Consider the following 13521-nt stretch of genomic DNA (forward strand, 5'->3'; position numbering starts at 1 on the left):
AACCCCAGCACGGCCCTGAAGATCTGCACGTAGGACAGCACACTGAAAATTAAACACCCAAACCCAAGAGGGACACTAACCACAAGAAGCCAGGCTTCCCTGAGAGAGGAGTTGGAGCAGGAGAGCTTGAGGATCTGGGGAATCTCACAGAAGGACTGGCCCACAGCATTGCCTTGGCAGAGCGGTAGTGAAAATGTGTTGACATTTTGCAGCAGAGCGTGGAGCAAACCACTGCCCCAGGCAGCTGCTGCCATGTGGACACAAGCTCTGCTGCCCAGGAGGGTCCTATAGCGCAGGGGTCTGCAGATGGCAACGCAGTGGTCATAGGCCATGACGGTGAGAAGAAAATATTCCCCTCCAGCCAAGAAGAGAAAGCAAAAGGCCTGTGCAACACATCCATAGTAGGAAATATCCCTGACGCCCCAGAGGGAATTGGCCATGGATTTGGGGACAGTGGTGGAGCTGGACCCAAGGTCGAGGAGGGAGAGGTTGAACAGGAAGAAGTACGTGGGCGTGTGGAGGTGGTGGTCACAGGCTACAGCACTGACCATGAGACCGTTGCCCAGGAGGGCAGCCAGGTAGATGGCCAGGAAGAGCCAGAAGTGCAAGAGCTGCAGCTCCCGTGTGTCTGCAAATGGCAGGAGGAGGACCTCAGTGATGGAGCTGTTGTTGGAAATGTGTCAGGGAATGGGGCACTGTCCATGGAGGAAAAGACAGTGATAAATAAGGGGAGACTTCTCTGAGCAAAGTCAAAAACATTTCTCACAGATCTTCACCCTGCTGCACTCGCACCCTTTTCCTTTTCCAGACCTTCCTTCAGCTCCGTGGCTGGAGCTCTGGTTGGTGCTGGCTGAGTGTGTCTGGAAGAGCAGAGCATCTGGTGGTTTGCTGCCCAGGAGTCAGCCCTGCTCTGCAGCAGTAATCCCTGCTTTGACCTTCCTCTTGAAAAGTCCCCTCAGAAATGTCTTGGGGGTCATGTGCAGCTGTGAGCAGCCCTGACCCCCACAGCACCCTCTCGACAGCAGAAGGACCCTGCCCTACTGGAGGTTACTCTTTCCACCCACAGCTTCTCCCCACTTCACGGCTGCCCGCTTGCCATGAGCTCCCTCCATCCCAGGAGCCCGGCCCAGCTCAGCAGCGGAGGACCAGCCCAAGCACCACTTATTCAGTCTCCTCTGGGCTCCCTCCAGGTGTCCCTGGGGCTCCTGGGGGAACCTGCTGTGAAACAGGATGAAGCAGCCCCCGATGTTCCTCAGCTGGGCAGAGACACTTATTTCCAGCAGTGTCATTTCTCTTATCAGAGACAGAGCTGGGCATGGGAATCAACTTTTATTTTCCCAGGTTTATGGTATGAAACCAGGAAAGTTACAAGTAGGGACCTAAAGTATCCAAACTGAGGGAAGTCATTCAGCTGAGTCAATCAAGGCATCTCATTTTGGGTTTGCAGTGCTGGGACTCAAAGAGGACTCAGCCCCCTGCCATGCCTGTCACAGACCCTCAGCCGCTGGGATTCTTCTTGCCTCAATTCAGCCATGCACAAAATAGGCACCTGCAGTTGTGCTGCTTGGCTCATCTGCCCTGCTAATTACTGGAGGTGGAGGCCAGGAGTGAACTGTTCAGACAAAACACTTGGTGACATTTGATGACATATGAGGTGCCAGTGGTAGTCCAAGATACGTGCAGGTGGCTCTGATGGAGTAGTTCTTAGAGACAGGATAACATCTGGGGGCATCTTCTGGGAGGCTGGTGGGGCATTCCTTTGGCCAACTTAACGGTACTTAAAGGGTGTTGACAAAGAGGGCAGAGGCTCTGTCTTCACAGGGAGCCCATGGGGAAGACAAAGAGCAGCGGGTACAAGTTGCACCAGGAGAAGTTTCATCTCAATATGAGACAGAAATTTTTTAGAGTGAGAACAATCATTTTGTGAACAACCTCCCCAGGGACATGGTTGAGTCCCCATCACCAGAGGTTTTCAAGATGCAATTGGACAGGGTGACAGGTAATCTCACCTAGGGTCTTTCCCACAAAATGTTGGACCACGTGATCTTTCAAGGTCCGTTCCAACTTGGGCTGCTCTATGATTCTGTGATTCTCTGCAGATTCTCTGCAGAAATGACATCAGATACCCAATTTAATTGGCAGCAGAATCTGTTCCTATTCATCGTGTTTGTGGCAGCCTTTTGAATTATTCAGCTGACAATATGGAGCCTCGTGCCATAGGGAGAGCCCAGTCTCTCTCCTTATGTTCTCCATCAGCTGTATTTTCTAGAACCCCATCGACTGTGGTGGCACTTGTCTCATGGACATCCCTGCAATGCCAAAGCTAATTCACAGCAGCTACATAATTTTATACACAGGGCATCAGGCAAAAATGCCTGCAGGGATGAGCAAGGACGGCCTGGCAAAACTAACACAAGACGGAAGCATACAGAGGGTGGAAGCAGGGACAGGTAGCCTGGGAGGAACAGAGAGACATTGTCCAAGCATGCAGAGAGAGAGTTGGGAAAGCCAAAGCCTGAGTAGAATTGAATCCAGCCAGGGATGTCAAAGGCAACAAGAAGGGCTTCTGTAAGTACATGGGTGATAAAAGGAAGGTTAGGAGAAATGCGGGCTTGCTGGTGGATGAGGCAGGGGACCTTGTGACACAGGACATAGGAAGGGCTGAGGTATCGAATGCCTTCTTCATCTCAGCCTTTACCAGCAAGACCAGCCTTCACGAATCCCAGAGACTGGGGTAAAGGCTGGAGCAAGGAAGATGTAATGTTAGTGGAAGAGGACCCCACTGGGGAATCCTGAAGCAAACAGGACATACATAAGTCCGTGGGCCCTGATGGGATGTTCGCCTAAGTGCTGAGGGAGCTGGCAGATGTCACTGCAAGGCCGCTCTTAATTATCTTTAACCACTTATGGTGGCTGGGAGAAGTGCCCAAAGATGGAGCAAATCAAATGTCAGTCCTATCTTCAAGAAGGGCAAGAAGGAGGACCTGGGGATGTACAGACAGGTCAGTGGAACCTTGGTGCATGGGAAGACCGCGGGTGCTGGTGGACGAGAGGCTCAACATGAACCGCCAGTGTGCACTAGCAGCCCAGAAAGCCAATCGTATCCTGGACTGCATCAGGAGAAGCGTGGCCAGCAGGTCGAGGGAGGTGATTCTCCCCCTCTACTCCACTCTCGTGAGACCCCACCTGGAGCACTGCGTCCAGTTCTGGAGCCCCTACTACAAGAAAGACATGGACGTACTGGAACATGTCCAGAGAAGGGCCACGAGGATGATCAGACGGCCAGAGCACCTCTCCTATGAGAACAGACTGAGAGACTTGGGGTTGTTCAGTCTGGAGAAAAGAAGGCTCTGAGGAGACCTTCGAGTGGCCTACCAGTATCTTAAGGGGGCCTAAAAGAAAGCTGGGGAGGGACTTTATAGGATGTCGGGTAATGGTAGGACTAGAGGGAATGGATTAAAACTAGAGCTGGGTCGATTCAGACTGGATGTTAGGAAGAAGTTCTTCACCATGAGGGTGGTGAGACACTGGCCCAGGTTGCCCAGAGAGCTGGTGGAAGCCCCATCCCTGGAAGTTTTTAAGGCCAGGCTGGACGGGGCTCTGAGCAACCTGATCTAGTGGGAGGTGTCCCTGCCCACAGCAGGGGGGTTGGAACTAGATGATCTTTACGGTCCTTTCCAACCCTGAAAATTCTATGATTCTATGATTCTAAGATGATGGAGCAGCTAATCCTGGAAACCATTTCCAGGCAGATGAAGAGCAAGAAAACCATCAGGTGTGGTCAGCATGGATTCACCAAGGGGAATTCACCACCTGCTTAACGGACCTCTTAACCTTCTCCAACTAAATGATTGCCTTTGTAGAGAAGGGGAGAGCAGTGGTTAATGTCTGCCTTGATTTCTGCAGGGCTTTTGACACTGTCTGCCATAAGATGCTCCTAGAGAAGCGGTTGAAGTCTGGGCTGGATGAGCAGACAGAGAAATGGCCTGAAAAGTGGTGGAAAGTCTGGGCCCAGAGGGTGGTAATCAGTGACACGAAGTCTGGTTGGAAGCCACTAACTGGCAGTGTACGCAAGGATCAATGCTGGGTCCAATCCTGCTCAAAATCTTCATGAATGATCCTGGTGATGGGGCAGAGCGTACCCTCAGCAGGTTTGCTGATGACACCAAACTGGGAGAAACGGCTGATACACCAGAGGGTTGTGCTTCCAACCCTTGAGGGACTTCAATAAGCTGGAGAAATGGGCTGACAGGAACTCATGAAGTTCAGCAAGGAGAAATGCCATGTCCTGCCCCTGGGGAGGAAGAACCCCACGCACCAGTATATGCTGAAGGTCTCCCCGCTGGAAAGCAGCTTGGCAGAAAAGGCCTTGGGGGTCCTGGCGGACACCAAGTTGAACATGAACCAGCAATGTAGGAAAGAAGACGAATGGTACCCTGGTCTGCATTGGGCAAAGTATTGTCAGCAGGCAATAGCTGGAGCCCTGGCACCGGTTTCCCAGGGAGGTTGTGGAGTCTTCCTCTTTGGAGATCTTCAAAAATCATCAGGACATGCTCCTGGGTAAGCACTCTAGCTGGCTCTACTGGAGCAGGGGGTTGTACTGGATGATCTGCAAAGGTCCCAAAGGTCATTCTCTGATTCTGTGATTCTGTGAAAAGCTGTTATAATGTCTTAGGTTTACATGACGAGTCTCACAGGATGAGTAAGAGCACCTAAATGCAACTTCCAGGCAGACGGGTGATACCATTAATAATAAAAAATTAAGCACCAAGGGAGACCAATGAGGAAAGCCAATGTTCTAGTTTGAGAACTTCCCAGGAAGAGTGAAAAGGAAAGGCTGGATCCCTGGGTGAAAAGTACTCCTTGCTCTCAGGGTTAGTGTCTGGTTCGGGACGGCTTCCTGAGAGGCACATGCGTCCCTGGATGGTGATTCCCTGGGCTGCACCAGGCAGCAGCCAGGTTTCCCAGCAGGGCTTTCCATCCTCCCTGCCAGAAATGGCCACATGTCTACCTTCAGCATTCACGGAACCCAAAATACCAATTTAGGAAAGATTTCTATGTGAGGGGATGCCTTCCTCAGGCACATCTGTCCTCCTTGAATGCAGGCGCTTGTGCAGGGCTCGGGTGGGTGGAGCTCGTTTGGTGCCCACCTTTGTCTGACAGGTGGCTGGTTGGTGCCAGTATCAAGGAGCGAGCAAGAGGTTGGGTCCCAGCACAAGTTCTGCCCAAGGCAGTTGCAGCTCACAGCTGCGGTGTCTCAAGTCACTGAGCCATGGATGGGGTCTTTGATAAAAAAAAAGCCTCACACATGTTAATCACCACAATTAATGTGGGTGACATGATGCCGTGATGCCAACGTGAAAATTTCCAGCCCATATGCTACCTTCAGGAGAAAAATGCTGATCTTCCTCTGCACTGACTCTCACTCCTCTTTCACATCTTTCCACATGTCCTGCTTAAACTGCCCCCTTCTCAGCTTTCTGCAGTCTGCCTGATGGTCCCTTTACCCAAATCCTTAATTATGTTCCTACCTGTCCTTTCCCATGTGACTCACTGAAGGTTTTCCACTGAGGTTACCCACTGTGGAAAGTGGACTTCAGTGGAGGCAACGGACTCCTGATGCAGCTGAGGAATGTGTTTCATTTTTTGCTAAACTATCCCTTTCTCTTCCTTTTCTTTTCTTGGCAGGTAAGAAACATCCTTCCGTGACTGCGGGCAGATGGTTTTCCCAATAAAGTAGGTGGGAAGTGGTGTAAAGGCACCTTCAGCTGCAGAATTTAGTAGAAAAAGCTTAGATTGGAGAAAGGGTGATGCAAGTCCCAGGTGGCTGGTGATAGGAATAGCAGGGGGTGGGGGTGGGGGGCCAGAGTTTGCCCACACAGTGCTGTACAGAAAGGATCTTTCCCACATATTCAGACTTCATCAGGAGATGCTCCGCATCAATGGGAATTGGGGAAGGCTGATACCACTTGTTCTGTAAGCAGAAAAGTAAAGAAAACTGGTAAAAGAAGAAATCCTGTTCTATTGATATTTATTACTGAAATCTTCTGAGTTTGGCATCACTCCTGGATTCTCTCAAGTCAGCCACACAAGACTTGAGGAATTAGGGAGAATTATGCAGGGAGACTTGGCTTGTTAGGGCATTTTGCATGTTAACGAGCCCTCTGGTGCTAAACTGATGAACTGCAGATACTGAATGAATGAACCAGCCTCTAAAGAAGCGAAAGGCTTCCTGGGGTCCATCCAAGTGTGGGGAGCGAAGGAGGGGAAGAGAGGAAGGTGAGCTCGTGGGGCATGTTGAGCACTGTGTAGCCACACCCAGCAGTGGGCATTCCCCATCTCCCAGGTTGCGGCACGCACACATGATGGAAAACTCTTTATTGTGCAGGGACCTTCGCCACATTCCCAGGGCAGACCTATTCCTCCTCCACCCACAGACATCGACGGCTTTGCATTACTGAGCTCATACATGGTTGGAAGGACTTGCTAAAGCCCTCAACCATCACCTTGCTTCTTGCCAAGTTCCCTCCACCCTCTCTCGCATCCCTACACCCTGCCAATCACTGCCTAATCACTAACTGAGAAGGGAAGAAGCTCTCAAAGATTTTCCATCTCATCCTCAGGGGATGACCATGTCTCCCCAGTCACCATTCATGCATCCTAAAAAGCCAGTGGAGTAAGTGCATTTTGGGGAGGGGAAGATCTCCCTGAGGAACCTCTGTGCTCTTTGAGCTCTAAGCGCTTGTGCAAGGCTCCAGGAGGAGTTCATTTGGTGCCCACCTTTCTATTGCAGGTGGATTGGGGAAGAGTGTCTGGAAAGCTGCCCAGCAGAAAAGGGCCTGTGGGGGCTGGTGGATGGCCAGCTTAACACGAGCCAGCAGTGTGCCCAGGGGGCCAAGAAGGCCAACAGCATTCTGGCTTGTATCAGGAACAGCGTGGCCAGCAGGAGTAGGGAAGTGATGGTGCCTCTGTACTGGGCACTGGTGAGGCCTCACCTCGAGTGCTGTGTTCAGTTCTGGGCCCCTCTGTACAAGAGGGACATTGAGGTGCTGGAGCGTGTCCAGAGGAGAGCTACCAGGCCGGTGAGGGGTCTGGAGACCAGGGCATCTGAGGAGAGGCTGAGGGAGCTGGGCATGTTTACCTTGGAGAAGAGGAGGCTGAGGGGAGACCTCATTGCCCTCTACAACCACCTGAAAGGAGGGTGTAGAGAGGTGGGTGTTGGCCTCTTCTCCCAGGGGAATAATGACAGGACCAGAGGAAATGGTCTGAAGCTGTGGCAGGGGAGGTTTAGATTAGATATCAGGAAGAATGACTTTACTGAAAGAGTGGTCAGGCACTGGAACAGCCTGCCCAGGGAGGTGGTTGAGTCCCCATCCCTCGAGGTATTTAAGAAATGTCTACATTTGGCACTTCAGGGCATGCTCTGAAGGGCAGAGGTTGTAGGTTGGTGGTTTTTTCTTTTCTTTTTTTTTTTTGGTGTGTGTATGGTTGGACTTGATGATCTCAAAGGTCCTTTCCAACCATGAAGATCCTATGATTTCTATGATTTCTGTGATTGTCTGCAGTGGGCAGGGAGTGAGACAGGACTGCTCCCAGAAATGCCATGGGAGGGGAGGTGCATTTCTCAGGGAAAGGGGGATGAAGGGTGGACATTCAGGGTTACGATGTTCCTCTTCCCAAGTCACCATTATGTGTGACGAAGCTCTGCTTCCCTAGAAGTGGCCAAACATCTGCCTGCCAATGGGCAGCACAACATCACTTTGCACGTGCAGCTTTGCTCCACTTATTAAACTCCCTTTGTCTTGACCCATGAGTTGTTCTCACTTTGCCCTTCCAATGCTCTCCCCCATCCTGCTCTGGGGGAGTGAGCGAGCAGCTGGGTGGGGGCTTTGCTGCCAGCTGGGGTCAGCCCACCATGCAATTTGCCTTATTTCTACTTTCACTAAAACCAGTAAGAGTGACTCGCTCTACAAGAACTTCTTCCTCTTCTTCTTGATGATGGTAAACTTTATTTCTTTAAAACCATTCCATTCATTCATTCTTCCTTGACAAGACAGTTACAATTTCTCAGACTTGTATTCTGGCATGATGGTTTTAGAGCAGTATTATTCCTCTCCTTTCAAACTCTCCTTTCATTTAATGGCAACACCTCTCAGACAGTATTGTCCCTAAATCATTTCTACTATCTTTTATTATCGTTTTTTAGTGCTTGCATGTGGAGTTGTTTATCCTGATTATCACATCTCTGACTAGCTCTTCCTTGTTTGCCAGTACCGGATCCAGGTGAGCATCCAGAGCCCTTATTGTCCCATTGGGCAGCTGTATTAAGAAGTTGTCCCTAGATCCTCCTATCTCTTTGCACCCTATTTTACCTGGACTGTGAATGCCAGGACAATTACAGTCCCCCACAGGAACTGGCTCATTGACCTGGAGACTTCCTTTTCTTGCTGACAGAAGGCTGTTCCTGCTTCCTCACCCTCATGGAACGGTTCATAACTGCCAATGTGACGTCACCCTTCCTGGCTCCTCTAATCCTCAATGACAGAAGCTAACCGTCTTGGAAGAGCTGCATCCCTCGGAGCTGCCTCTTCACACTGGGGGCATCCCCCATCCTCACCCTCCCTCGCACTCTCTTCTGCAGAGCCTCTATCCCTCCACTGCAGCACCCCAGGTGAGCAAGCTGGCCCACCACATCTCATTTCATCCAAACTGTCCCAGTGCTGTGAGGCTCCAGCTCCTCCTGCCTGTTCTCCAGCTCCTCCTGCCCGTCCATGTTTGGGCTGCAGCATGTCAGGAGTGGCACCAGGGCTGAGGACAGGCTCGTTACAGGCAAAGGCGGTAACAGGGAGCCAGGACCCCGCTCTGCTTCACACGGTGGAGTGCTTGGCAAATGGTAACGTAACAAGGAAATGAGGTGCCCAGAGACTGCCCTGCAGTCTCCAAGGCCAGAGAAACAAGAGACCTGGCATGGTACCGGAGGCTTTTTTGTTTTAAAGTAATGGAATAAATGCAAATAAATAAGGTGTCACCAGTGCAGGGATGTGGAGCTATCTTAGCTTTGCAGTGACTGGTGCTCTAGTAAATGCAGGGGATAGAGAGAGAGCTTGGAGCTCTGCATGCTCCAGGGATATATGTGACAAGGTGCATTCAGGTGCCCCAAACATAGAGGACTGCTGCCATTTGGGATGGCCAAGGAATGCCCCCTTCCCCCTCTGGACCTCAGCTGATGCTTGGGAAGGATGTGGGTGTTCCCAGAGATTTTGCATCAGAGCTTGCAAACACTTGTACAAGTCATAGACCACCCATGGCCCCTCTGTCATCCCCAGGCTTATGTGGGTGAGCAACGGAGTGCCCAGAGAAGAAAGGGCAGGGGCTGAGAGCAGGGGCTCGCCTGCCAGCAACACTTTTGTGCAGCCCTGGACTGAAGCCAGAGGAATCCCAGCTCCTGTGGCTGTGGGGGGTGCATGGCGGGAGCAGAATCCTGCTTCTTCCAGCTGGGGATGAGATGTCTGCATTGCCTCAGCTGAACCACAGCCCCAGCTGAAACACGGCCCAGCTGAACCACCTCCCCTTTTCCCTGTCTCCATGTCCTTTTTGTGATGGGTCAGGAACAGTGGTGTCCAGAGGGGAACTTTGACTCCTCTCACAGAAAACCTCACTCTGGTAGGACAACTTCTGTTGCAGGAATCAGTCCCTCTCCACTGTTTAGAGAGGGACCCTTAGTGATTATTTTGTTGGCTCCGAAGTACATTCCCAGGGATGATCCTGCTGCCTTTCAGGCTCCGTCAGCCCTGGACCCCCAGGGACACCTCAAGGGAGCCCCAGAGGGGAGAGAGAAGGTGATGCCTTGAGCTGGTCCTCTGCTGCTGAGCTGTGCTGGGCTCCTGGGATGGAGGGAGCTCATGGCAAGCGGGCAGCGCTGCAGAGAGACAGCTCTGCCCAGGAACAGCTCCTCTGCCAAGCGCAGCAGGGCTGAGGGCACTGAAGCAACGGAGATGTTACAGGCGGTGTGGAATGGGAGGATGCTGAGAGCTCACTTGGAGGGGGGATCTTCACAGCCCTTAAGAGAGTGAGTCTCTGGCTGCAGAGCAATGTACATGAGTGTCCTGGAGGGGTCTCCTAGAGCTGGCACATCCCAGAGCAGTTAGGATGTGGCAGGATGGCTCACAGGGTTTCTTTCATGTGGAGAAGGACGTGCTGCAGAGCGGGGCTTCCCTGTGCCCCTGCACAGTGACAGGGCATCGCAGCTCCCTTCTTCCAGGGAGGGCTGCAGGGCTGCGAAGCCGGGTGTGCAGCCAGGGGTGCCCAGAGCTGTCCCCGAGAGCAGGGTCCCTGCACCCCAGGGGGCTGTGTGCTGGGACACTCAGCGCTCAGCATTCAGCCTGCCCGGGGAGCTCCTCGCAGTGCTGTGGGGAGAAGCTGTGGGTGGAAGGAGGACCCGCAGCAGGGCAGGTCGAGAGGGCGCTGCGGGAGTCAGGGCTGCTCACAGCTCCACATCACCCCCAGGACATTTGCGGAGGGTCCTTTTCAAGGACACTAAGGCCACCATTCCTTGAAAGGGAAGGTATCTGTGCTTTGAGGTTTCTCCTGTTGGTTTTTGGGGTGGGCTGTGGGAGATGGGAACTAATTTCTCTGTTCTGGAGAAGGCACTGAGACCAGCTCTCATTAGGACATTTCTGAGCTGCTCCTCAGGCCCTGCACACACAGAGATGTCCCTGGGCAGTGCCCTGCTGCCAGGAGGGGTCTGCAGGGCAGAGCTGAGCCCCCAGCCGGTGGGATGGGGTCTGTGAACACGGGCAGGGAGCAGATATGGGGACAGATATCAGCTCCGGTCCTCCAACGTGGTACACAACACCACATCTAAAAGCACCTGCCGTGGGATGTCACTCTGTGCGGTGGTCACTACAGGGCAGTAAGAAGTGGGCTTCACTGCATGCCCACCTCTTTCTCTTTTTGTTTCATCTAGTGGGAGCATTGTGACTTTCTTCCTTGTTTCTCCACAGGTACATGTTGCTCTTGCTCTCTGGGGTTTGGGTGGGGGAACAGGTCAGCTTCTTTTTTGACACTGACTCTGGGGGACCTGCCCTGGATCTGTGTCTCAAACCTTCTCGCCATCTTTTCCCTCTTAAACAGGCCCCGATGCCCTCAGGCAGCAAAAGTCCAACAGCAAATGACCAGTGGTGGCTCCGTCCCTGAGTTCCTCCTCCTGGCCTTCATAAAAACGCAGGAGCTGCAGCTCTTGCATTTCTGGTTCCTTCAGGACACCACATCTTTCAGCTAATTCGCTGGGAGGTCTTTCTGGGCTGCAGGCTGCTCTCCAGAAGAGCTCTCCCGTAGCGTCTCTCTGTTATCTAGGAGGCCCGTGGAGAAGACACCTTGGTGCCGAAGCCATCGAAATGCCACTGGATGGCTGTAGGTGGGCAGCTGCAATGAGCCCTCTGTATCCCTGGCTGGAAGGGGAGAGCTGAGATTGTGCTCAGGTATGGTGGGATGGGATGGGAAGCTGGAGATCTGCACGTTGAAACTGGGTTCCTCTGCTGGTAGCAGTGCCCAATTTTCAGTGTGATCTTAGTCCAGCTCAGAGAGGTGTCGGCACAGGGCAGCTAAGTACAGGGCTGAAGGACAGACTGGCTCTCCTCACTCTGAACAAAGGGACGGCCTCTTTGCAACTCAGCACCCACAGGGTTTCACTTGGAGTGCAGCTGAAATACCAAGGGCTTCTGCCTTGAAACACTGCTCAGGTGTGGTTGGGCTACAAGGACAAAATAAACGAAACAAAATCCCCAACGCTCTGCGCTGCAGTTGGGTGATTTGGGAGGGCCAATGCTGAAAAGCTTTTTGATATCAGGAGAGGATTTAATCCGAGATCTCACCGTGTTCCTGTTTACCTCTTGCTGCAAGGCAGGACTGACTCCTCCTAAGCCAACAGCAGAGCCCCCTGCTCCCAGTGACACCCTCGGCTGGCCCCAGAGAAAGCTCAAGAAGGGACCTGGCAAAGGTATTCCTGAAAAGCAGAGAAACACTTCAAGGGATTTCTATGAGGAACAGAGTAGGTTTTGCCCGGAGAAATCTCCCCTAACTTCTCCATGCCTTTTCTTCCATGGACAGTCATCCATGCCTAGAAGGACCAAATGTCCAACGGCAGCTCCATCACTGAGTTCCTCCTCCTGGCATTCACAAACACGCGGGAGCTGCAGCTCTTGCACTTTGGGCTCTTCCTGGCCATCTACCTGTCTGCCCTCCTGGGCAACGGCCTCATCATCATCGCCATCGCCTGTGACCACCACCTCCACACCCCCATGTACTTCTTCCTGTTCAACCTCTCCCTCCTCGACCTTGGGTCCGTCTCCACCACTGTCCCCAAATCCATGGCCAATTCCCTCTGGGACACCAGCGTTATTTCCTATGGAGGATGTGCTGCCCAGGTCTTTGTCTTTTCCTTTTTGATGTCAGCAGAACTGTACCTTCTCACCGTCATGGCCTATGACCGCTACGTTGCCATCTGCAAACCCCTGCACTACGGGACCCTCCTGGGCAGCAGAGCTTGTGTCCACATGGCAGCAGCTGCCTGGGGCAGTGGTTTGTTCCACGCTCTGCTGCAAACTGCCAACACATTTTCACTACCGCTGTGCCAAGGCAATGCCATAAACCAGTTCTTCTGTGAAATCCCCCAGATCCTCAAGCTCTCCTGCTCCAACTCCTCTCTCAGGGCAGTTGGGCTTCTTGTGGTTGGTGTCTTTGTGGACTTTGCCTGTTTCCTTTTCGTTCTTTTCTCCTATGTGCAGATCTTCAGGGCCGTGCTGAGGTTCCCCTCTGAGCAGGGACGCCACAAAGCCTTTTCCACGTGCCTCCCTCACCTGGCCGTGGTCTCCCTGTTTGTCAGCACTGGTATGTTTGCCTACCTGAAGCCTCCCTCCATCTCTTTGCCATCACTGGAGCTGATGATGGCTGTTCTGTACTCGGTGGTACCTCCAACTTTGAACCCCCTCATCTACAGCATGAGGAACAAGGAGCTCAAGGATGCAATTAGGAAAATGATTTCTTGGATGCTTTTCAGTTGTTACGAACTTCCCTTCTCTCTGCACAAATGACTCCCCGGGTAGCCCATCGCAGGCCTGTACTATGAGTTTTTTAGTTATCGTGCTCATCATTAGGATTACATAGGCCTACAGGAAAGCTGGGGAGGGACTTGTTATCAGGGAGAGGAGCAATAGGATGAGGGGTATTGGTTTTAAACTGAAAGAGGGGAGACCTAGATTAGATATTAGGAAGAAATTCTTTACTCTGAGGGTGGTGAGGGACTGGCCCAGGTTGCCCAGGGAAGTTGTGTATTCCCCATCCCTGGAGGTGTTCAAGGCCAGGCTGGATGGGGCTTTGAGCATCCTGGTCTAGTGGGAGATGTCCCTGCCCAGGGCAGGGGCGTTAGAACTAGGTCCCTTCTAACCTGAGCCATTCTATGATTCTATGATTCTGTGATTATCATCACCAGTATTCTTCTCGTTATCATCACAATAGTTGCTG

The 13521-nt window shown here is 52.3% G+C and overlaps 1 protein-coding gene across 1 annotated transcript; it reads left to right on the forward strand.

The window, feature by feature from the left end:
* Positions 1-12074: 12074 nt before the first annotated feature.
* LOC141734838 (olfactory receptor 14A16-like) lies at positions 12075-13091 on the forward strand. Its single transcript, XM_074567045.1, has one exon. The coding sequence runs from the start codon at positions 12132-12134 to the stop codon at positions 13089-13091; it is 960 nt and encodes a 319-aa protein (XP_074423146.1). The 5' UTR covers positions 12075-12131.
* The last annotated feature ends 430 nt before the right edge of the window (positions 13092-13521 follow it).

The sequence above is a fragment of the Larus michahellis genome, chromosome 25, assembly GCF_964199755.1.
Source record: "Larus michahellis chromosome 25, bLarMic1.1, whole genome shotgun sequence".
NCBI classification, from domain to species: Eukaryota; Metazoa; Chordata; class Aves; order Charadriiformes; family Laridae; genus Larus; species Larus michahellis.

Excerpts from the sequence above, each read along its gene's own strand:
- LOC141734838 (XM_074567045.1), top strand. The coding sequence starts at position 12,132 with ATGTCCAACGGCAGCTCCATCACTGAGTTCCTCCTCCTGGCATTCACA.